This window comes from Rhipicephalus sanguineus, chromosome 7 (genome assembly GCF_013339695.2).
Source record: "Rhipicephalus sanguineus isolate Rsan-2018 chromosome 7, BIME_Rsan_1.4, whole genome shotgun sequence".
Taxonomy (NCBI): Eukaryota; Metazoa; Arthropoda; class Arachnida; order Ixodida; family Ixodidae; genus Rhipicephalus; species Rhipicephalus sanguineus.
In genome coordinates, this window is record NC_051182.1 from 146,333,917 (window position 1) to 146,359,289 (window position 25,373).

General features: G+C 45.8%; 2 protein-coding genes across 2 annotated transcripts in view; both read right to left on the reverse strand.

The window, feature by feature from the left end:
* Positions 1 to 543: 543 nt before the first annotated feature.
* LOC119400197 (eukaryotic translation initiation factor 3 subunit B) lies at positions 544 to 25,132 on the reverse strand. The gene is made up of 13 exons (XM_037667199.2): positions 24,913 to 25,132; positions 19,081 to 19,276; positions 17,105 to 17,224; positions 16,316 to 16,373; positions 13,258 to 13,386; positions 12,778 to 12,935; positions 11,401 to 11,920; positions 8,875 to 8,947; positions 7,310 to 7,511; positions 4,368 to 4,506; positions 3,810 to 4,013; positions 2,150 to 2,258; positions 544 to 730 (listed from the first exon to the last, which is right to left on the reverse strand). The coding sequence occupies exons 1-13, from the start codon at positions 25,049 to 25,051 to the stop codon at positions 621 to 623; spliced, it is 2,157 nt and encodes a 718-aa protein (XP_037523127.1). The 5' UTR covers positions 25,052 to 25,132; the 3' UTR covers positions 544 to 620.
* LOC119400202 (uncharacterized) overlaps positions 19,583 to 25,373 on the reverse strand; it is a 366,922-nt gene continuing 361,131 nt past the window's right edge. Inside the window, exon 26 of the transcript XR_007416976.1 lies at positions 19,583 to 19,592. The gene's annotated coding sequence lies outside the window, so the exon portion shown is untranslated. The remainder of the gene's footprint in view (positions 19,593 to 25,373) is intronic.

Below are 25,373 nucleotides of genomic sequence, written 5' to 3' on the forward strand. Positions count from 1 at the left end.
TGCAGTAAATCCCATCTGGTGCAGGAGTGCATAGGCGTGTGCAGGGTTCCCCTTCAGGAGGGCGAAGGTTCGTCGCAGCGCCCCCCCTCCCAATTATGTCAATGTGTCGGGCTGACAATGCACCCCCCTCTTAGGTGAATAAGGCCCCCCCCCCTCCCCCCACGTGTGCACGCGTATGCAGGAGTGGAATCGCTGTATTAAATTGACACCAGCAGGAATACTTGCATGCTTACTTTTCTACCCTATATGCATTTAGAACACCGCATAAACCAGCCCCGCAATTCGTGCAGACTTTGTAACCCAGAAAGACAGCTGTGGTATGAGCCACTGACATCTTTGCACCTCGCTCCATGTGATCACACGTCTTTTAGACGTAACCTTATTACCCAACTTGAGACACAGTAGAGCGTTCTCAAGTATTTCTTTAGGAACCACAGAAAATGAAGGCATGACATGACCCCGTCCAGCACTTGAATTTACCGAAATTCGACTGTACCAAAGCGTATCTACAACGTTGATGACGTGCGATGTTGGGCAAATAGATAAACAAGGAGGCATTTTATTATCTGAGCAGCTACCAGGATGGCCTGGTGGAGACATGGCTCTCTCAGCACAGTTCTTCAGTCTGTGTCACCAGCTTCCAAGGCTATTTCTTCTTCCTTGACAAGGAACTCAACCACTTCCTCCTCCAGGTCTTCAAGGTTGCTGTCCAGCTCGTCAGTGTCCACACCTGCAGTCAAATAAGCGTACTCTGAGTCTCCGTTCGATTCAAATCAAATTTATACCCCTGTCACATGAGGAGGTCTAATGTCATTTGTACCTAATCACATTCAACACATCAAATGATATTAGGTGCCGTACGCTGCTACACAACAGGATATAGTAATGTCATTTGCAGATGATCGCAATCGCGATGAAGCGATTACTGGAGTGAACAAAGAAAGGTCACAGCGTGTGTACAAAAAAAAAAGGGTTATGTACATCAAGTCTTAACAAAAATGATTAATAGCAGGTGTCTGTAAGACTGCCTTGACACCATCGGTGGTACACGGGCTGCACTTCGGACTTGCTGCTACTACTGAACACATAGCCTGACATGGATGGCAAAGCTCCCAACAGTGTTCCTAGAAACTAGGATACTCCACGAAATGTTTGTGGCGCAACTGAGAACACGGAAGAAAAACAAGAGAAAACAGGATAGAGCATCAGTGCTTGATTTATGGCTGCGCTAAAAACACGGACAACAGAAGAGACGTACACACGACGGGCGCAGCCATGAATCAAGTTACAAGTTTGCACCAACTGGCCCAAATGAAAGCATTACGGCATCAGTGCCTCTGTCATGTCTTCCTTAGTCCTCGTCCGTTTTTAGCGCCGTTTTCCCTTCACAGTGACGAACCACCAACTAGCCCAAGTTTCTCTTCTGGGGCACCAGACTTTCACTTAGTTTATTTTCAGCACATCACCCATACATACATACAGTAGACTCTCGTTAAACGGAACCTGAAGAAACCCAGAAAATGCGTTCCATTTAACAGGAGTTCGGTTTACTGAGAGATGAACAGGAGTGCAGAATCCAAGTATGAAACCAATTATATTAGATGCAGTTGTTCCGTTTAACAGATTTCCGTTTACTGAGAGTCTACTGTACATATATATATATTGCGCACAAAGAGAGAGTGCGAACTATCGCACAGCACAAACAAAAACCTAAAGCACAGCAATATCTGAAATAAGGCATTCACTCTTGTACGGAGAGATCGAAGGGACATTTATGCATCCATCCCCCTTCTTCTGTATGTGATACGCCTCAAGTACTTCACATGCTAACGTTTCCCTGTTTCTTCCTATCGCACACGTTTCCCCGAACAACAGTGCACAGCCGTCATAGTTATAGTTACAGTTATAGTTATAGTTACAAGTCATCATAGTTATCAGTACAGTGGTTGCACTGTTCTTAATGTGGATATCCTCTTTTTTTCTATCGAACTGTGGTCATCCTTTGCCGTTTCGTTGCTGCTTGTAAAAAGGGGCCCAAGACTACGTCATGCCATGCTGGTTTTTTGTCCTCAACCCTGAACATTTACTGTACGTTGAAATAGGCTTGATTTGATCACGCGAGATGCAGAGAGGAAAGCTAAGAGCCTACCGTCTCGCAGCTGCATACGGATGTCGCGCATGGAGTTGTACTCGTTCGTCTTGCGCTCCTGGAGGGCCCGGAACTCCTCCAACATCCGTTTCCGCTTCTCCATGACCTCCTGCAAGAAAAGAAGGCCACGCCCACGGGAATTATCGCAACACGTTCCAAAGATGCCCCTGCAAAATACTTTGGAGTCTGCTATGCAGTGGACAAAAAAGATCGACAGACGATATAAGGAAATGTGCACTTGTTTTGCAAACGAAAACTCAAAGCTTTTGAGGTGCAGGACAGGTGTAGTTTGTATGTTACCTTTAACTTGCAGCCATGTTTACCGTATACACTTGTGTAAGGGCCGCACCTTTTTTCCACAATTTTGTTGGGGCGAGGCCCTTCTATGGAAGTGTGAAATTTGTGTTCAATTTTCGATCCACGTATGAAAAAACCTATTTAACCGTGCGATATATACCTAACGATGGGATATCTGGCGTCTAGCTGCGGTCATCCTCGCTAGATGTCTTCATCAGATGAATGGCGCCGGCAAAAAAAGCAACAAGATCTCCCAGATAGTGCCACGTGCCCGAAGCACACAGATAGCGCCGCATGACGAAGCCGCAGGACAGCTATTGCCATCTGGTGGCTCCCACGAAACGCGAGACGCAATAACGCTGCCGTTTGCTGACGCAATTTTTTTTTTTTTTAATTTGGACAGCCAAGTTGGGGGAGCGGCCCTTGCACGAGCGCAGCCCCTAGTCGAATGTATACGATATATTGGTCAGACTTGACGCTGTATTAACACTCGTTTGAAAGAACATCAGAAGTCATTGGACATGAGCAATTACTAACGCTTAGTCGACCATTGCAAAAACTGCCGATGCCATCCAGCGTGGCCTCCGAGATTTTGTTTAGTCAAAAAATAAGCTAACACGCGAAATAGCCAAAGCCTTTCACATCAAGAGAACTGCAGATAACTGTGTAAGCCAGTCATCGATCGTACTAACAGAAAAAGAATTCGCCTTTTTAAGTGCTACTTTGATTAAGGGAACACTAAAGAGAAAAACGATTTTTTCTCGTATTCGTAAATTACTGTTTCGCAATACCAAAATCACCACGCTTGCCACGAGAAGATGCTTGTTAGTGAGAAAATGCGTCAAAAGAAAAATTGCTGGTGGTGCCACCTCGAAATTTTCGCACCAATCACTGCGACGTTATAGATTTTTGACAGCGTCTACTAGGGCATACGTCGTTCCTAATCGGTAAAAATGAAGCACATTGTCATTTGAGGGTCCAGACACTTGACATACCAAGTTTCAGAAAATTTCGTTGAGCCAATATTGCCAAAATTATGAAATCCGTCACTTCTTGCGCAGGATTATAAGGGCGAAATTTTAAAATGATACCATGACCACGATTTCCTCCGTAGTTAATAAACATATGATGGTGAAATTAACGTCATTAGAGATTTCGGGGTACAATTTAACAATCTAAACCGGTTACTTTTTTCACTTCAGTGTACCTTTAAAGATCATTTTTTCGCTTTCTGCTGCAAGTTGCAGATATTATTTTTCTCTACAATTTTTTGGTTGCATTGCTTGGGAATTTTTGCATTATCTTGCAGATACTTTGAAATTTCTTTTTCTGAAAATTTCGCGAGAACTTGGGTTTCACTTGCCTTGGACGCCTTGCTGAGCGAGGCCTTGTCCTTGAGGTCAAACTGCTCCGAGTATTTCTTGAAGTTCTTGCGGATCTCCTTGAGCTTCTCCTCGGTGAGTAGCGACGGGGGCCGCGGCCTCCACGTCAGCTGGCAGAAGCGATCCAGGTTGCACTTGCGCAGGATGCGCCCTTGGAACGACCAGATCCAGTAGGCATTGTCCGTCTACGCAACACGGAACAAGCAATCAGCAACGCAAGCGCAGGAGGAATGAAGTGCATACGCTTTGCATTTGTTTTGCATACGAGTGCATATGCTTTGCATACGACATAACAGCCGGGAAAACACGGCACTAAGGAACGTAACAGTGGTGTTGTACTGCAGCATGAATGTCAGGTCAATCAATAATAAAAAAAATAATAATGACTATTAAAAAAAAAAACGCACAACAGTAGGAACCAGGGATCTACAAAGGAAAAAAATAAACACATCAAGGACTAAAAATCAGCAAGGATTATAAAAATGAGGGAGGAGTGTGGTCTGGAGAGTTGTGAGTGAGCCAGAAAGATGGGAACAAACCTTGTGGAGCCACCAACTGACACCGGTAACAACGTAACGTCCGGTGGGGTCCCACTCAACGTCTGACGCCATGAAGTGGTCATTCTGGTTCATCATGGTGAAGTCGGCAGTGTCGATGAACTCGAGGGTTCCGTTCATGCTGAAAACGGGAAGCCCCAACCAAGATTCAATATGATGACAAGGCCAAGCGAACCTTACTCACTCGTTCAATCAATCATGACAAAATGTGAACTGAGATGGTAAGATATGTGTTTTACGTTCCAGGTAGGTGGAACAGTTGGACAAGCTTTCAAAGAAATTTTTGTTTCGGAGCGAAACATGTCGAATACGGAGTATGTTAACGGAGGCCAAAAAAAAAAACAAAATACAAGCATTAAGCCACAAATCTTAAATTTTTGAAGCAGAGCACCGCAAACAGGGAGAGGCACAATGATGCAAGAGATCTCAACTTTCACTCTAGGCCTTCCTTTACATATCAATGGGGGACATGACACATTAAAGGGCCAGTAAACAGGTCCAGACTTTTTTTTTTACACCTCCCAAACAAGCTCGCTAATGCGTGCAGAAGGCCGTGGCGATCGCATTCTGCGAATATCACAGCGTTGTGCACCGTGCAGACACTCGATTTCAAAAAACAATTCCCACGCCTGTCCGATCCTCCTCGTACGCGCAGTGACGTAATCCTGCCCACGGGCAACTTTACCTATCACTGGCTTTGCCGATTGGTCCCCTGCACTATGAAACGGTCATGCGGTTTTGGCTGCGCATTTACCTCGCTTCTGCGCCACGCCGTTGGGGACCCTAGCGCCGCTCTGACACGAGTGACACACAGAGGAAGCCTTGCTCAATCGTTTGCTGCGTGCCCGTGACATAATCACCGACGTCACGTTATGTCGCGAAGTGGGTATAGTCACGACAGTGGGCTACGCTTACCCCTCTTGGCTGCTGCCGAGAAGGGTAGGAAGAACGAGCGAGAAACCGAAACCAGCTGAAGTGGGTTGTTCTATACCCTGCAACTTCCTAATTACTGAACTTTCTTGCAGCAGCAGGTTCACACTGTACAAGTGCGCAGTTATAGCTTCATAACACATTTTGGACCGCAGGGTTGTTTAGTGGCCCCTTAAAATTTTTTTTTTTGATTTCTTTATCAATTTATATGAAACTTGCTGAGTTCATGCATATTTGTGTGCTGATTTCAAATATGTGATTATTATTCTAGTACAGCATAACCTTGTTGATACGCTCCCGCTTAGTTACGATTTTCGGGGTCCTACGCTCGCAATTGCGATAACTAAAACTAACCCAACAGAGTTATGTGTCAATACGTTACGGTTAATACGATTATTTGGCATCAACGTTCAGCACTGCGGCAAACTGCGGTCTTCTCCGAATTGCTCAACCGCCCCCTCAGCCAAGGTAGGCAGCCACAATGGCTGTCAAGGATTTCAAAAAGCTTTTAAAAAAAGTCTCATTTCTGTAGCACAGTGGTTTCGTTCTGTGACGGCACCTTAGCACGATTTTTGTGAGCACTGCAAATCCTTCATCCATAGCCCAATGCGTAGATATGCACTCGTTCCACACACTTTTGTTCAAACTCCATGGCTACAGCAATGGCTGGGAGAGCAATGTGGAGCTAACAATGCGGCACAAGGAATGGATGCTGTTGAATGCCTCCAGTCCGCCACTATTCGGTATGAGACCTATGGAAGCGCACATGCTGCCACTACACAACACGCCACGCCCCGTAACCATAGGGACGCCGCCATTGCTCCGCCCACCGCGCAGCACAAATCTGGTCGTCATCCGTTTTTCTCTCGCTGGACAGTTCTGGCTACCTGTGGGTCACCAGAACCTGCCAAGACAAATTTGTTCTGGAAGATCTCTGGAAGGTTTCTGGCTAGTAGACGGCAAAAAGAGATGCGCATTCGCCGCCATCTTTGTGAGGAGTCGACAGATTGCAATGCAGGCCCTAGGGGACTTGACCTTCGGTTGCCATTGCCAAGCACAATGGAAACTGAAGCAATATCTTTAATCTTCTAAAGCATGTATAGCCGTGCAAGATGGTGTGATTACAAGTGGCAGCGAACATACCGCCACATCTGTCAAGTTAAAGGGGTGCCGACACCATTTTTTGACGGGGCGCTTACTCTTCCCTACATATCTCCTGTATACAGAGGCGGCTCCGAGCAAGTTAGAAGCTCAGCAAATGCTGATAACATATTTTATTTTGACATTGACGTAAATTTTAATACGGTGAAACCTACTGACATCGACACTAGCTTTACATCAGGCTACAGCACTAATTCTGGTGACCTCATGTAGCAGTCTGGCTAGTTGTGATGACGTCAGGTACCAGAACTTCCAAAACGGCTGCTTGTGCGTCACCAACGAAACCACGGAGCGCAGCGGCTGTGGAAATGTCACAACATCTTGCGCTAGGACGTGACGAGAAGTGCATACCATGTTGTGATGTCAGGGTACAGTAGGAACCGAAACTAGCTTATAAAAACATACTGTAATTACAGTTAGACCTGCCTATAACAATGAACCTCCATGCAACGAATTACTCAATATTACGAAGCTTTTCTATTCCCCGCCCGGACTCCATAGAAGCACACGTATTTGAGACCTCTATGTAACGAAGTGGCAGCGTGACACACACTTGATATAACGAATTTCTGCCGCCAACAACCTAGGGATTTTGCCCCGAATTTTGTCATTTTGGCACGAGCATGAGCTGTATCCATCTTCTATTGATATTGATATTGGCTGATAGTGGTGAAGTACATCAGGACCCCCTGTACCACGTGGTGACTGCCTACTACCGTTCACTGCGTTCACAGCCAGTACATACTAACGAAGTTTTACTGTACCACCAGCTCATATTGAAAAATAGTGAAATTTCTATGGACGACAGAGTTGGAAAAGTAGCCAACACTCACGTCCGCAGACCGGCGAGCACGATGAACTGCCCGCTGGGAGACCAGAACAGGTGATTGCACTGCTTTCGCTCAAACTTCTTGAGTAGCACCGCCGATGCACCGGGCTTCACCCCGTAGAAGGAAACCGAGATGTGCGGGCTGTCACCGTGGATGATGGCAAACTTGCTGCCCACAGGCTCCCAGGCAAATGCCACGATTGGGTCTGTGGACGAGCCACAACGAAAAAAACAAATGACGTAACTTGTAACAGGCGCACAGTGGAAAAAAAAAAATTCAGAAGCCCTTGCCCTATTGGGAAAATGGGGGCAAGCAAAGGTTGGCGTGTGTGCGACTGACATACTACTTTTCTTTCTTTCTTTCTGTCGCATTGTGCAATGACCCCTCCTAACTTTTTCCTTCCTCCACGCCGGGAATTGGACCTTCACCCACATGCCTATAGCAACACAGCAGTTGCAAGAGGCAACAAGGGCGATATGCGTTCGCATCCAGGCCACAATGAAATGCAGTGACGTGAAATGACAAGTCACTTCGATAAAACATCAGATTGCCATGTCAGAAACGCCTGATAGCTCACAAGCCCATGATCGAGAGAGCGTCAGTTGTTGGAAAATTGGCGCATACAAATATGCATGTGACCTGCGCATCTTTTAGAGCCGCATTACTTTGCCCTCATCGATGCCAGGATTTTTTGCAGTCACACCTACAACACCAACGACACTTGCGAGGCAATACACTCAGAACTCGATATAACGAACATGAATACACTGAAACCTCGATATAACGAACCCGGATATAACGAATTAACGGTTATAACGAAGTAAATGAAGAATGGTCTTGTAATAGATAGTTTTATTAATATACGTTTATAACGAATTTCCGGATATAACGAAGTCATTTTCGTGGCAGATGCGACTTTGTTATAAAGAGGTTTGACTGTATAACGAATTATCAGTTGTGAACGAAGTAAATGAAGAACAGTCTTGTCATAGATACAGTGTCAGAAATGTACGTTTAAAACAAATTTTTGGATATAACAAACTTGTTTTTATATCTGATGCGACCTTGTTATAACGAGGTTTGAGTGTACAAGCTTCTCTTGAATAGTATGACCGCTCATAGGTTTTCAAACGGCAACACTTCGCATTTGAGTGCAAACGCATGAGAACAAAAATGCAGCAGATCCAGTGAACCCTGTAGGAAATTACACATAACAAAGCTCCTTCCCACATTCATCTTTTGGCTGACATTAAGATGTGCGCAACTCGACAGCTGCTCATCCCCCCTTTGGTGCCTTTCCGGCTCTGCAATCTCTCAACACTGAGAACGTTAGGGGCCACGGTTTTATGGGCCATTTCCTTGGCCACACCAGCGTTCACTGTTGGCCAGACGACAAACAGACAAAATAATTTTCAGTGGCTCTTCACTGGAAACAACGCTTCACTTGTGGGGTCTGTATCAAGACTCAACTCTTTCGACACTGTTACACGAAATGACTCAGAAGTGAACATACACCAGAAAGTGACTAAATCTAGAAAGGTAAAACCAGGCTTAGTGCGTGCACTCGCCTTTGATCTCTAGACTGTCTACAGGGATCTGCTTCTCCTTCATTAGGAAGATCTCAAAGTTGAAGTACATCCCCTGCATATAAAGGAGAAGCCAATGCATCGTTAGCACAATTCATAGAGAAAAGAACTCATAAGTGAAGGCATTGATGACACCATATTTACTGTAATCTAATGCTCCCTAGACTATAACATGCACTAAGTTCTTTAAAAGTTCAAAATAAAAACGCAATGAGATGTAATGTAACGTTACCAGATCTTAGAAAACTACAACATTCCCCTCGGTTGATAATAAGAAAACAAAAAGCGATGAGCACGAATTACATTCATAGAATAAAAAATTGATCATCGTGGTAGTTCTTTTACTACTGTGATCCAGTTTTTCCGATTTTAATAGAGACTGATAGCCAATTCTTATGGTACCCATTATCTGTAGCGCAAATGAAAGCTTACCGGTAAGAGTGTCTAACCTTAGAATGGTAGCACAGAAAATGCCGCGACACATTTTTAAATCAAAATATGAGAATGTTTATCACCACCAATGAAGTTGTACATACATGCAACACAAGCTGCAAAAAGTGGTAGGGGAGCAAGGTAACGATTATATGGCGGCAAACAAGCGAGGGGGACATTCCTGGAACACCACCAAAATTCAAGATGGCGGGAGCGAAGCTTTCCTGCCAGAAAAAACTTTCGTGTCATGACACATAAAAATGATGGCTCACAAACACAAGAAATGCAAAAGTGATGTGATTAGACAGCAGGAAGAATGGCATGGAAGCACCTCACATAATTACCACATATTGCCGACTATAAGTTGACGCCCCAACTTGCAACCCCTTCTAGGGGGAAAAAAAGTTGACTCCAAACACAGCCTCATGCTGCGGCCATAGCTCACCAATAAGTTTTTCAGAAGAGGGAGTGATGCAAAGAAACATTTATTTGCCCGTGAAACATTGCTTACGACTCGTCGTCGCTTGAGAGAAGGACGCAGTCACGGTCATTGCCATCGTGTGAGCCATTGCTGCTGCTCACCGTCGGAACGGGTGCCGGTGGTCGTGAAACCAATCTCAAACTGCCTCCTCAACGGCAGGGTATCGTCCAGGCTTCGGTCCGCGAAAGGAACGGCGTGTAGCAGCGCACGCGAAGATCTTGGTCCTTTGTTTTCTCCATTCCCTCACGCACTTTTTCGACACATCAAACTTGCACCCTGCTTCAACGTTGCTTTCCGACTCTGCGTAGAGGATCGCTTGCCTCTTGAAAGCAGCGCTGTACTGTTGCCGGTGTAGCGGTGACATCTTGGAGTCCGTTTGGCAGCGTCGCAAATCGCGCACACCACTGCTCACAAGCGAAGCGAAATGCAGAAATGGCGAACAGGCGTGAGTGCAAAAAGACGCGAAGACGCTTGTGGGCGCATGTGACTGGTCATGTGGTTTAGTTCTCCGCGAAGTGTTGCCAGCCCACACAGACGCCGATGGTTTGTCAACGAATCGTTTCTACTGTATGAAAACAAAGCTGCAGGGCGCATCGCTAGGTAAATTCCTCTTTATTCATAGAGCATCGTTCACCCTCTGTCGAAGGTATGAAATGCTGCTTTCGAGACCGTGTTTCCCAAGCAGTTCGCATTAATGCCGCGCAGCGGTGATTTTAAAATGCGCTCTGTAGTTTCGCCTCGCGTGGTTTCACTATAGTTTTGCGATCGTCGTGGCAGATCCCAAAAATGTCTGGCTCCGGAAGCGGCGCACGCACGTTGGGAGATAGCTGTTGCCGCGACTCCGCTGCCTCTGCGGCTGATGTTATCGATGTATCGAACAGTAGCAAATCCGAGGACGATGACCTTTCGTCGGACCCCACAGATAAGTCGACTTTACGATTCCGCGTATAGGTCTCCGATTATAGGTCGACCCCCGAACTTTGGAAGGTTACTTTATAAAAAAAAAAAAAACAAAAAACAACGTAGACTTATCATCGGCAATATACGGTAGCCAAAGCAACAGCTTTCAGCAAATACCAAACATCTTGAGGCCTTGCTTTTGCTGACTGTAGTCACAGGTACCATTTTGGAATACAGATCTCGAAGGCTACGCTTTTGCTCATGGGATGCTGAAAATTGTCATGAGTGTCTTGCGCTAGGTTTGATGTGCGGTCATTATGTGGGGAGAAAAAAACCAAATTCTGACGACAAATTTCAGGCGCAGACGCTTAGAGATCGAAGTGCTAAGCAGGATTGGATGGATTCAAGCAGGCCAGTATTGCTCGACACGGTGCGTGATTAGGGTGCGGAGTGGGATGGGAAAGTACTTTCCCCCAACGGTGTGGAAATTTTGAAATTAGCAGCAAATTAAAGGTCACGCTTGCTCAGAATTTTATGGTAGTCACTCCAGTGACGGCACAGTGCTGGTTACATGAAACTCGCATGGACAGTGGCACTGGATATCCCTCACGGTAATATTTCTAAGAAACTCTACACCTGCAAGGGACTGCATCGAAGACGCAAACACGAACAAGAGATGGCAGCCGTCCACTCACGCTGTACTTCCACTCGTTCTTCTCGCGCTTGGCCTTGGTGTAGCGGTCCACCTTGACGCAGAGGTAGTCACCAGACTTCTGCCAGTGCATTTTGCACTCGGCGACGTTGAAGAGGTTCTTGGCACGCAGCTCCTGGCGCGAGGGCACCTCGATGAGGGTGACACGCGCCGGCACGTTCTTGTCCTCGGCCACCCAGTAGGCAAGGATGTTGGACACGGGCGACCAGGAGAAGTTGCGGATGCCCGGGATCTTCAGGGACTTCTTGTCGAGCAGGCCGAACGAGGGTGTCTCGTAGATGCTGAGCATGTCGGCGCTCATGCGGGCGAAGAAGCGGTCGTCGCTGCTCCACCGGAACAGGGGCCAGCTGGTGATCTCGGCGTCGGCGATGAACGAGCGCTTCTTTAGGCCCGTCCGGATGTCCCAGATGATGACCGTCTGGCTCCCGTCGTCGGGTGGCGGCAGGCCCTTCTGGTGCGCTGCGTAGGCCTCGGGCGATGGCGGGCTCAGTGTCACCAGGTAGCTGCGTCGCAAAAGGAAAACAAAAATTCAGAGGCCTTCCCTTACTAATACCCAGCAAAGCCAGCAGTGGCCTGGCCTTGCTGGCTGTTGGGTGTCACTGGAACTCACTTGGGTGTCAAGGTTTCAGCGTGAAATTCAAATGGAAAAAATCGAGCATATTCTCTTGTAGTGACGCATCAATGATGGCGACATTAACAGCTCTAGTACATGATGAAATGGAACAGCGCAAAAAAACGTAGACACAGTGGAAGGAACATAAATAATAATAATAAAAAAAAAACAGGACAAGCACTGTCCTTTCTACGTTCCTTCCGCTGTGTCCACGTTTTTCGCGCTGTTCCATTTCATCATGCAAGTATACCAACTTGGCCAACTTTCCATCCTTCGGCAGCTCTAGTACACTTAAAAAAAAAGTAATAAGGGTCCCTTTTTGTCCCACAAAAATAATCAGCCATCTTGCGTGCCTTTCTTTGCTTTATCGCCGCACGCCCGGCATTTGCTGGCCATGAACAGCATGTGCGTTATCAGCGTGAAATAGCATTCTTGATAGGAAAGTGGCGAACACCGAGCTTTCAAGAAAATAAACGCAAGCAAGCCAGATGAAAATTACTGTTGTGGGACAAAAAGACTCCATTTTTACAACATTTTTTTTATAATGTAGGATTCTCAGAGAAGAGCTTATCAGTTTATGTTCACATAGCATTTCATTTTAGCATCCCCCTAACACATTTTACGTAAACAAATAAACATCGTTTGTTTGGCAGCCTCAACTCACAGGTAGCGTACGAGGGTTTGTAAGCCAGCTGCCTGTGCATCAGCCCACACACAACACAATGCCTGCGATATGAAGGCACTCACTTTTCACATGGTGAGAAGTCGATGTACTTGACGCCAAAGTGACTGAACCGCATGATCTGGGCATAGCTGGGCCCGCCCCACAGGGCAATGCCCTGCTGGTGGAAGGTGGCGAAGTAGGTTCCCAGCGGAGACCACATCACACCGCCGTCGGACCAGCGCTGCACAACGGGAGGTGGTAATGAGAGGGCATAACAGCAAGAAATTTGCGAGCTCTCCATTGATGAAGTAACGTGCAATGCCCGAGCACAGTGCCAAATTTTGATAGCCCGACACACAAGCCCATGGCAATATGAAAACACGTGTAAAGCCTCAACGCTCTAGCTTCCATGTGGTAAATCCTTCTTCAAGGTATTCTATTTGGCCTGTCGATGCATACGTCGCGGACATAACAGGGCATATGCCAGAGACGTTTGAGCTGTACTCCCCAAAACACCAACAATCTAGCAAATGAACCGGTTAGTAGCAACTCTGCATGCTCACCTCTCTGTCCTTGATCACAGTCGGCTCTTGCGTGCTGTTGAGGTAGATGGCCACACGCTCTCCTCCGCAGTACATGACGCTGTACTCGTCGTAGCAGTCGGGGTTCTGCAGCCATTGCCTTAGGTTTCCCTGCAAAATGACTGAACTTTTAGGACTAAATGTTGGGGACAAAGCAATCCAGTCCGAATATGCGAATGTGCTTCCCCTGTCTGGAATCCACAATAAATTTGTGACATCAGTCAAATCGAGTCCATCAAAAAAAAACAAAAAAAAACAAGAAAACTCACAAGGTCCCTTGTGCATTCACCTAAGACGACTCGAAGGCGAAAGCCATCTTCTTTTTCTTCTCAGTCGATGTACTGATCCTGCCCAGCCACCCTCCGAAAGCTTTGCGCACCTAGCATGGTTGTAGCACCTAGCATATCCCTTTGAACAAGCTTCGATGTCATATGATGACGGCATCATGTGACGTTATGCCAGAATTTGTGAAGTGATGATGACGTCACAAATTTTTTGGATCTCTGATGTCATGATGATGTCATATGGTGACATCATCACGTGATGGTGATTTTTTTGCATCACTCGTGCTGTGCCCGACGACACCGACGGTCAATTTTCGCGTTTGACGAGGCATCTAAGGCTTTTGCCTTAAAAAGCCATTCGCTTCATATGCCGCAGGTTCAATAGAGATTTTTCACCCTCCACATCACTTTCAACCCTTGGCTTACAACTGCTCTAAGACTGCAGACACATCAAATTCGGGAAGTTCTTGCACTGCATAATTAACACCTCTAGCCGGCTCCCTTCAGATCATTACCTAACTCCTGCTGGACCATCTAACACTAGAAACAACCCTCAGCTAAACATTGTGCCTTATTTTGCCCACACAGACACTTTTAAATACAGCTTTTTTTCCTTGTTTAATCAAAAACTGGAATTCATTGCCTGGGTCTGCTCATTCTCTCCTTTTAAATTTATTCCTAGGAACTTTTGCATAGTAGAAACATTTATTTCTTTCTGCTTGTTTATATTCATATTGTCTCTATTACTCTGTGTTCACGCCAACTACTGCAATAACCCAACAGGGCTGCAGTATGCCCAAATAAATAATATAACTAAATAAAAGCCGTGGAAACAGCTTGGCCGCTAATACCCAACCGCCCCTCACGTGGCATTAGATACCGCCCTCATTGCTGCCTACGATCCGTTCCTGAAATGGTCCACTGCACAACTTTGAGGCTTTTGCATGAAAAAGACGTTCGCTTCGGCTAAACAGCCGTTCAAACTGTGCATGTTCATGGTTCATCGAGGAGCCTGTGTTTGTGACAACATGATTTCGGTGTGCTAATGAGCGGCACCTTATGTGCATGTGCCTTTTATGTTAATTACCGGAAATGGAACAGGATAGACAATCAGGAGAAGATGCAGGCTCGATGCGATGAAAAACTGTAGAACAGGGAATGTATCCAGATCTAGCGACATTTCCTGTTCAACAATTTTTCATTACAGGAAACAAGTGGTGCGGAATCCATCTGCCCAAGCTTGTGCGGTTTTTACCAAGCAGTCGTTATTGGCCACATTCCTCTCAGACCATGACAACATACCACAAAAACCGGAATATAGGTCGAATTTCTTTTTTGAAAACGCCGCAATAAAAAGTCGACCCCCGTCTTACATACCGGTCATTGGCAGAAAAACTTCAGAAGTCTGGCCACCATGGGCAACCGAATTCGACCACCTCGATCACCATGTAAACATCGACGTCGCTTTGTTTGCAACCAGGCTTGTGCCATGGGCGGCCTCATTTTATGTTTTTGTTGTTGTTTAGGGAATCTATTCGCGCTCTGAGCTGCTTTCTTTCTTGTTCTCGACCGGTGGTCAACGGAAGTTCACCGTAGCGTTCAAGATGCGTTGGGATACCTGTGCACGTAAATGTGAGCGAGAGCTGAGAGTCACGAACAATAACTGAAACTATCTTTGCACGCTTGTTCTCGATGCTCCATCTCGCCGGATACTTCTTTTTTGTTGCTTCCCGACATACCAGCAGCTCTGGTTACAGGGCATGTACAGCAACGATCAGCGGGCAGATCGAGTGCACCACAAAAGCATTGGCTAACGGCGGGCGCTGAAGGATCCCGTCACGACATGCACCAATCAGAAGAAAACTTCTGTGCCAGATAGCATATCTAGAGCTGGAGACAAAGGTTGCAGAGTTTATCTGGGAGCTGTGTTCGTGTCGTGATTGCTACCGGTGACTTCGGAGTGCATGCAAATTAGAACTGTTAAGATGGTTGCGACGTTTTACGAAGATAATGTTAGAGTCCATTTCCTGGCTCTCTGCCATGTGGAACTTGCCAGTAAACACACGTGTAAATAAATGGCGTTTTCACTGTGCACCACTTGAAACTGCGTTTGTTTAACGGTAAAGACGCCTTTGGATACTTTGGCTATTCCGTGTACTTTTTCGATTTTCCGTGGTTTGAAGTCGGGGAGTCGACCCATATTCCACTCTCGACCTATATTCCGGTTTTTACGGTAACAGTGATAACGACATTACAACATAATGACAATAACAGAAGAAAGAGGGAGGAAGACTGGATGTTGAATGCCTATTTGAAAACCCACTCTTGTTTTATGCTTTTCATCTTAGTTTTTGTGACATGTTGATTTGTGTAGTAACTGTCGCAGTTAAAAAAAAATCTTGCTCCCAACAATATACATGAAATATTCGATGTCTTAAAATCTACGCATTGTGCTAGAAAAGAATTCAATATTTGAAATCAACACGTAACAATACATACGCTGCGAGTTCTGCAAAAACCCACTAAAAATTTTTAAAAAGTATTTTTCTGAAGTTCAGAACAGCAAACAGCCAGTCTGCACTATGCAGATATAAAAAAGAAATTCAAGCTGCCAGCTTGGTTTCACACTAATTGTTGTCGCCAACATCATCTTAAGTTGCCTTTTCATTTATTTTTTTTCGTTTATACGGATATGTGAGGAGTGAAAGGACAGGAAAACGTGGCGGGAAATTTTCGAGATAAGAAAAGCTTCTTACGTGGTCAACATATGGCTGTGGCTGGGGTGGTTTCCAGTCCTCCGGGATGTTTTCATACCTGCAAAATAAGATGAAAACACGGGCACATCTTCAAAACGCAAGAAGCTGCAAGAAACAAGAGGGCTAAGGAGAAGGAGGAAAAGAAGGCGGGAACGTCAACCAAGATTCGAATCCGGTTTGTTACCCTACTCTAGGGGAAACGGATTAAGGGATGAAAGGCGGGGAGAGGGAAGAAGTGGTGGACATGTGTAAAATCTGTGCCAAGTTAAAGGCTTGTTCAGCCGCTTCTCTAAGTAATAATCAAACCGCTGTATTGGAGTTTATTGCCTTGTGAATTGATTGCCACAAAAATTTGTCGAATCCGTCAAGCACGAGCGGAGTTACGGGAAATCTGCCTCTTTCATTTTCCTGTGCTGCCCTCTGCTGTATTGGTAAGGGTTTGGTAAGGGCCGGGACAACTGGTATTGCCAGAAGCAAAGCCTCTGAGATGAAGAGATGTTTCGCAACTTTTCCACTAAGGAAGAGCGCATGCGCAGGGGCATCGTGAAAAAGGCGGATTGTTACACACTTCAAGTACTAAATCTCTTCTTTCGTCCCGACGAGCACACTGGAAGCTACACGGCGAGGCGTGACACAGGGAAAGAAGATACGTCAGCACGAGTCATGACCTTGAGCATGCCTCACAACTTGCGCTGGCTCTCTCCCGTTCTGATTCCAGAGAAACTCATCCGAATCGAACTTACAGCGTACTTAAGTCTGACCGCAGTTCCAACCACGATGACCACTTACTTCTGGAAGTCCGTGAAGAGGTTGACCACAAACGAGTGCTGCTTGTCGAGCTTGTGTCCGTTGGTCACCTTGACCGCGTCCTGCGCATGCTGGGGGTTCTTGTACTCCAAGAACATGTACCTGTGGGAAATGATGCGAAAGATAAGTACTGGCTCTAAATTGACAAACTTATTATTAAGTGTTCATTTTCAAAGCCTCAACTGATACAAGACGATGTCAACCTTAAAAGCAACTGGAGGCCTATGAGGAATACCCAGAGGAAACAAGACTGAGTGAATAACTTGTGGCTATCCAGAATTTTCAGAAAAACACCAAGCGATAAGGATCGTCATCATCATCACCCGGTCTTATGTCCACTGCAGGATAAAGGCCTCTCAATGATCTCCAACACATCCTTATAAGAACAGACCCACTGCTATAAGAACAGACAAAGTGTCAAGAAAAGATGCTCCAAAAAATTTCAGGAGTGTTCCCCCATCTGGAAAATAGGGGGCAAGCAAAGCTAGGCATGTGCGTGCCCAACGAACTACTACTTTTCTTTCTATCACATTGAGCAATGCTCTCTCCTAACTTTACCCTTCCTGCATGTCGGGAAGCAGACCTTCATCCACGCGCTTAGCAGTGCGACGTTTCAGTTGCGACAGGCAACAACGGTGGTCATTCGTACATATCCAGGCAACAATACAGTAGAACCCCGCTGATACGTTTTTGAAGGGACCGTAGGAAATAAACGTAAGAGACGGGAAACGTAAGAGCCGAAAAACAGGAAAAACAGCAAAATATTTAGTGGTACAGAATTTTATTTCAATTCTTACGAGCAGCACGAAAATTGGCGCGCTCAGCCGCGATCTAGTCGATGGATAGAAACGCGGAGCTTAGGACGGCCTTATCCACAGAAATGTAATCAACGTGTGATTTTTTTAACACCAACAGCTGTAGGCATGAAAAAACTAAGCACACGCAATCACGACCGGCGCGGCGAGTCCGACCGCGAACCGCACGCACGACCATGCGAGCTCCAACCAGCTCGAACTCCTCCCGTTCTCCGACAAATAACGATGATGATGAGTCTACGCCAACGCGATGGCAGAAGTGAATGCCAATCTCGAAGGCCTTGCTTTCGCAAGCAATTACGTCATACACGCCATGTTTGTGCAATGCAAATCTCAGAGGCCATGCTTTTGTCAATAGTAAATGCCAATCTCGAAGGCCTTGCTTTCGCGAGCAGTTACGTCATAGACGCCGTCTTTGCAATTTGAATCTCGAAGGCCATGCTTTTGTTTGCATCAATTGAAAGATTCTGTTGCTTGCGCCTCTCATGCGGCTAATATTACGGTCAAACGAGGCCAAGCTGCGTGAAAATGCGCCATGGCCGCTCTCTTTGGTAGTCACTCGGTCGGCTCCGGGCGCACTTCGCGACGTATCATACGGGAACGGTCCGACAGTTACGACGTAACAGCGGGGTTCCCAATACATTGTATCCTATGGGAGCTATGCCAGGACCGGCGGAAAACGACGTAACAGCCGGGAAAACGCAGCAGTGAGGAACGTAACAGCGGGGTTCTACTGTAATATGGGGCAACGTGAAATGACAAGTCACCTCGATAAAAGATCAGATTGCCATATCGGAAACGGCCGATCGCCGACAAGCCCATGATCGAGAGAGCATCGATTATTAGAATATGGTGCATACAAATAAGCATGTGGCCGCACAAATTCGAGGGCCACATTTGTCGATCCGCACCGGCACCGGGTTTTTCGCATACGACAACACCACCCTCGAAATCTGTAACTCATAATGAGCTTTGCTTGAAAACGGTGTTGACGATTACTGTTGTGCGACAGCTAGACCTGTCACGCAACCGTAATCGTCATCCGGCTTGCGCGCTTTTTCTTCATGCCGTTTCTCGCAGCCAACTGAACAAGTGCGATACGAACGACCCAGATTAGGGAAAGCAGGCCTGCCTGGGACTCACCCTTTCGTCTTTCCCGTCTCGTCGACAGGTATGTACTCGGTGTTGATCTCACCAAACTGAGAGTAGATCTTCATGAGAACATTTTTTAACTTCTCTATCCTGTCGCTCCCGACTTGGGGGATGTTGTCAACAACGATGACACTCTCGACGCCGTCAGCCTCTGCCGGCCGGTGCTGCAAGATGTCACCCAAGAGCTCTGCAGGAAAGGCAAGAGCCCGAACGTTGAGAGATGAAGCGACAACAACAACAACAAAAGAATCAATCGGCAATAGCGAGTGACGACTGCAGTGACTGACACACCTGCTGCTTTCTTTTTTCAACAAATATGATAAATGAACAAAAAAGGGGGAATTTTTTCCGAGGGGTTCACTTACTGACACAACCAAGTCAACCGAACAGTACTTGAACTGGTACAGCGCATCACGGGGGAAAAAAAAAAAAAAAAAAAAGAACAAAAAACAGCCGTGCCACCCAGACGAAAGGACGGAGCGCTAACTTCCAGCTGGTTTGTACTGGCAAATTGCATCAAACATAGCCTTCAACAAGCACACAAAAGCACCCAAGCATCACGGAACAACAAAGTTTCATAAACGGTTTGCATGATTAAGGCAGAATATTTGATGTGCAGATAAGGTCAAGGAAATGTTCAGCACATGAAATGTTCTTCCATAATCAGGCGAACCGTTTATGAAACTTTGTTCCGTGATGCTTGCGTGCCTTTGTCTGCTTGCACAAGACTATATATTTGATGCAATTTGCCAATAAAAAACCAGTTGGAAGTTAATGCTCTGTACTTTCATGTGGCCGTCTCGGCCATTTCTTCTTTTCCCGTGATGTGCTGTACTAGTTCAAGTACGACAAATCAACTTGTCCAATCTTCAACACCTGTTGAATCGAGCAGGCAATTAGGTCAGGGAAAGCATTGAGAATGTTAATTGTCTTCTAACTGCAGTGTACTAATTGTGATGTAAATTGAAATGAATTGAAATGGATGAAAAATCACTCTTTCCGTCGATGGGATCTGAACCCATAATTTTTTAGTCACGTGCCCGATGCTTGTCATTCGAAGGTTCTGGGTTCAGATCCCACCGACGGAAAGGGTGATTTTTCGTCCACTTTATTTTATTTGACGTCATAATTAGTACACTACAGTTCAAAGACAACAATTAACGTCCCCTGTGCTTTCCCTGGCCTAGATGTCTGTTCGATTCATTAACATGATAAATGTGTCAGTGTACTCCTATACTATCAGAAAGAGAGATAAACCTTTTCAAAGAAACAATGCAAATTTTACTTCAGTGATTGTGACCGATGCGAGCATGCGTCTTATGGGTTTGTATAAAAGGATAGTTTTGTTCAAATAAACTTTTAGTTAGCAGTAAGCACTTGTCCTGTGGTATATGTTCCTTTATGGCCTTCTTCTAGTCGTCTTGTTTCGTCCTCAGTTGTAAATACAAGCCAACTAGCCCCTATCGAGCAGTTACTAATAAAAAAAGAGTCATCAGCCAACTGTGGAGAATGCTTCGAAGATCATGTCACTTTTGAATAAACATTGCATTGCATTTACGTCATTAATTATGTTTGTGTAAGTTGACATTTCATTTGCATGTTTCTTGAAATAGCATTGTGATATCAGCATTACGTTTTTATAATACCCACATGAACAGCAAAGAATGCTTCACTTAACACCGGTTACCACATAAGCTCAAGATGCATGGGCTTTCTGTGTTGCTTTGCTCACAGATAAAGGCTGTGTTGATGCAGGCCATAGCTTATTTCTTCACAAATATGATTAAAGCAGTAAGACGAAGAAAGAGCATGCACACAGTTCCAGAGATGAGTTACATTGGCACAAACTAACCTGATGTTTATGTTTACTGTGAGGTGAGCACATAATGTAACGATGTGTGCAATGCAATCATGTTGCAGTCCTGACAGTGTCTGATGACACTCTTTTCGGTGAGCAGAGGTTTACGCTTACGTTTTGCATTGTGATCAAGGTTGTCTTGCTTGCTCCACATGTGGAGACATACTCCGAAAATGCAAAAAGTGGCATAAACTTCTTTAAAAAAACATGGTTGATCCCTCCGTCACAGGAATTGGAATAACACGAAAGTAAAACGTGCCTTTATAGAAGTAAATGAATGTTTACTGTATGTTGATATAAGAGAGTTTGCACAATATATATTGATGTCTGGCAGCTATAGCACCGTTTAACGTGGATGCACCCACTTTGATGCTTGGTGGTACATCTCCATGCCGACGACTAACGTCCATGTTCAATTATTAAACAAACCCTTGTGGTAGCTGTAGCAGTTAACGGTGAAAGCGTAATGAGAGAACGAGTTGTGATAGCTAGAAGAGCGTCACATATTGGATACAGAACTTGGTTGCCATGGTGCGGCACGTTAAAATGTGATTGAACACGATGGCCGTACTACAGGGAAACGCAAAGCGCGTCATGTCGCCCCGGTAGCCCGGCCGCAATTTTTCTCGGAGCGAGCGCGTAGGCAGGGAACGCGGTGTTACAGCCAGGTGAGGCAGGCGCGCCTCACAGAGCTTTTTTTGTTTTGATTAGTGTGATGCTATGAGCGAGGCCGACGCCTTGCGACGCTTGCGTTAAGGTCGCCACCTCGCGGTGCGTTAAGGCATTAACAAAATTGCACTTCTATTGAAAACGCGCCGAATGGGACGAACGTGTAACACGTTGCAGGTACTAATCGCGGAGGACACAGTAATGATGAATTACTTTGCCGCTCCCAGAGGGCAACACCACCCCGCCGACCAGGAGAGTGGTAGATATAAAAGACACGTTTGTAATGCCTCTAGAGTCTGTGACCGTGGCGCAGTGGATAGTGCGCCCGGCACCTGTTGTTGCGGACAGAGCGGTCGTGGGTTCGATGCCCGTCTGACGGAACTTTTTTTCTTTGTCATCTGATAATGTACATTTTCTTCGACATCATTTCCGTGACGGAAATATGTCACTGAAGTCTTGGTGGACCCCGGCATAAAACACTTTCGTGTTAAATATTTCCTGCGTTAGACTCTCCCACTAATTTAATGAAAGCTAATGAATTACAATGAAGGCAGAATGTTAGGCTAGAATTTCTTCCTGATCTTTACAATAACAAATTAGCTTTAGATTCACAACCACATTTAGCTAGCAGGACTGCTTGACATCACCAACATAATGTACTAACACTGGTTTGGCAACCATGGCAGAGCTCATTTCTCCGAACACACTTGTAAAACTGATGCAATTCATTGGATGGCTATATGGCTTTGCTGCAAATGATTGGATGGCTGTATGGCTATTCCACAGTTGATTCGATGGCCTTATGGTGTATGTTGCCCTAGCTACTTATGGGGAAGACTGCACAAAGGCCTCCCTCTGTACAGTGATTGCATGTTGGCGTCCCAAAGTATGCCACCGAGGCAGCTAGCACAATTTAATGCCAGAAAGCCTCGTCATACCAACTAACCCCGTTCCAAGTAATGGCTATGCAATGTTACTAACAAAGTTACAATGGCCTACAGTCGTGGCTTAGTTGATACAGCATTCCGCTGGTAAGAACAAGGGTGTGAATTAAAATTTGATTCCAATCCATGGTGGCCACACGTCAATGCAAAAACGTCCACGCAGATAGGTTTAGGTGCACATTAAAGAACCCCTAGGGAGTCAAAATCCCGAATCCTTGAGGTTAACAGCTCAGAGCCTCAACTGCGAATATGTGATGGCGGGAGGCCGATACATGCAGACATGTTCGCACGATCATGTTGCACAAGCAACAGAAACAGTAGTGGACAATATGTTCTAAAGTAAGAGACTAAAAAATGAAGGAAAAAACCGCAATTACCTCGCCTTAAAACAAACGAGGGCACTAGTTTGGCAATACATTACTCAATGTCACGGACACCGACAGAATTTACTAGAAATTTCGCACTTATGCCTTCAAGAACGGCAATTTTACCAGTTCAGGCACCATAGAAGTTACAGCTTGCTTTATGGCTTCAAACAGATTTCTGGCTTTGAAAGCTCACCAATCTGAACACAAGTAACGGGGCTTAAACACAACATTAAGTGCAAAGGTTATTGAATAACCTCGCTGCAATTGAGTAACTCTACTAGAGTGCTTTGAAACTTCAATAGGTAAAGCATAATTGCAATCTACCACGAAATCAATAGCAAGATGACGTGACAAGTCCATGCATAGCTCCTCATTCTCGCAGCAGCTAAGCGACTGCATTGCTGGAGTTTAGTATGGTGACCTTTGGAGGAAACTTCCACGATCTATGCTATGCAGCGCTCAATATGTTAATGATGAACATCTGGTCAGACCAGGCTGGATATCACATGGATGGCAAGCTCTTGAAATTGGTCATATTTGTGTGTGTGTGTTTTTTTAAATACTTAAAAGTTGCTTTGGGGCATCAACTTTGCAGAATCAGAAAACGCATGCAAATAAAGTAAGAACATTTCAGGTTCTTTCGATCAACGCTGCAGCCACGTTCTCACAATTACCACACTTTTCAAAGTTGGGCCACTGTCGCAAAACATCATCCATATAACTTATAATCGCACTGAAGTGTATAAACGGTGCTAGATGTACCGACGTGTGCGGGTCACGATGTTGTTGGGGATGTATTTTCGTGTCATAGGTAGAACCAGTAGCCAACGTGCCTTCGCACAGAACATGCGACTACAACACCGACCTGTGTACACAATGCGTCATCTTCGATTCAAATAACACGAAACAAATTCACGCTGCTAGAAATGCAACGACTTCGGGAACACCACGTAAAGCAGGTCAATCTGCGTAGTCGAAAACGTCACGATACGCGACCAAATTGCCAGCGATAACAGGCGAAACTGCACACTATCAAGCAAAACGGGGTTTTCTTCAACGATAACGAATCTGAAAACAGTCATGTTGCGTGTATGGAAAGTAGCCACTCGATTCAGGTGGCAGCGGTTCGTGTTTATCACGAAGATGCGTAGCTCACGCCTCCATAAGGTAAACAAACCCAAACTACGGAGCCCTTGACGATAAGACTGTTTCGCGGCTAAATGTGTCCACGATACATCGGCAAAAACAAATTGCGTAAGCCGGCAGGCAGTTTTGAAAAATGTGGCACGAGGACAGTTGCGGGAATGCGGCTTTCAATATGGTTCGGTGCGATCGCGGAATGCGGCGTTAGACTTCGTCATTTCAAGTGTTACAGCAAGCAAGTCAAAAAGTCGTGAAGAATGTTCCCGTATCGTGCGAGTAAGCGTGGATTGAAGCGCTGGCAGCGGAGAAATCGGGACTAAAGTAGCCGGCCCCCGTATTTTTAAGCCTACGGAGCCTCTAACAAAAACCAAGAAAAGCCGGAAATGTGTCAAAGCCGCAACAGTTCACTTCGCGCGAATACGAGAATGTGAAGAGCATTAATGTTAAATCCCGCGAGAAATTGCCGAGCTTATTCGAGTGATCGCCACTATTGGAAGGGAAGTTCGCGCTTATATGGGCCAAATATAAACGAAATCGGGGGGTAATCACTTCAGGCGGTACCAGATTGCCGGCGTGGAACCGGCCTAACAACCGAAATAAGTGACGTGCTTTAGGGGTAGGCGAGTCGCAAATATCGCGTAATGCGATCGTGAAAGCGTTCGTGCAAGGCGTCGTGTTTTTGTCCGAACGTGGCACCGCAATCGGAGAAGCAATTAGCGAGATTTCCGCCACCACAGTAGAAGACCGATCGTGTCAAAAGTAAACGGCGTCAGACCGATCATGGGGAGGGGAGGAGGGTGCAAACACGTGTGCGCCCTTGACAAAGCGTTTTTAAGCGCACCTTCTTCGGTGATATCGTCCACATAGTCCTCGGGATCACTGAAGCTTGGAAGCTCGTCGTCTCCGTTTAGCACGTTAGTCTTTGGCGGGTCACCGTCCGTCTCCTTTTCGCTGTGAGCCATGTCTCCTTTCTCGACCATTTTACAACGCCGCGGCCATGAGGGAAGCCAAAAGGACTATCTGCGGCGCGCATGCGCGTGCCGGGAGGGCATTGCCAGGAGAGTTCGCCGCACTTCCGCTGAGAGCGCCACGTACCACCCTCTTGATGTCTTTTGCTTCGAACATGGCGGCAATGACGTTTTGTACTGCCACTCGTCGAAACAAAGCATAGCCCTCGAGATCTGCAATTTTCAATCCGGAAGACCATTGTCAGAAGAAGTTCGCCGCACTTCCAAAGAAAACGCTACTTACCTCTCTCATAATTTTTGTTTCAAACATGGCGGCGATTACGTCCAGTTCTGC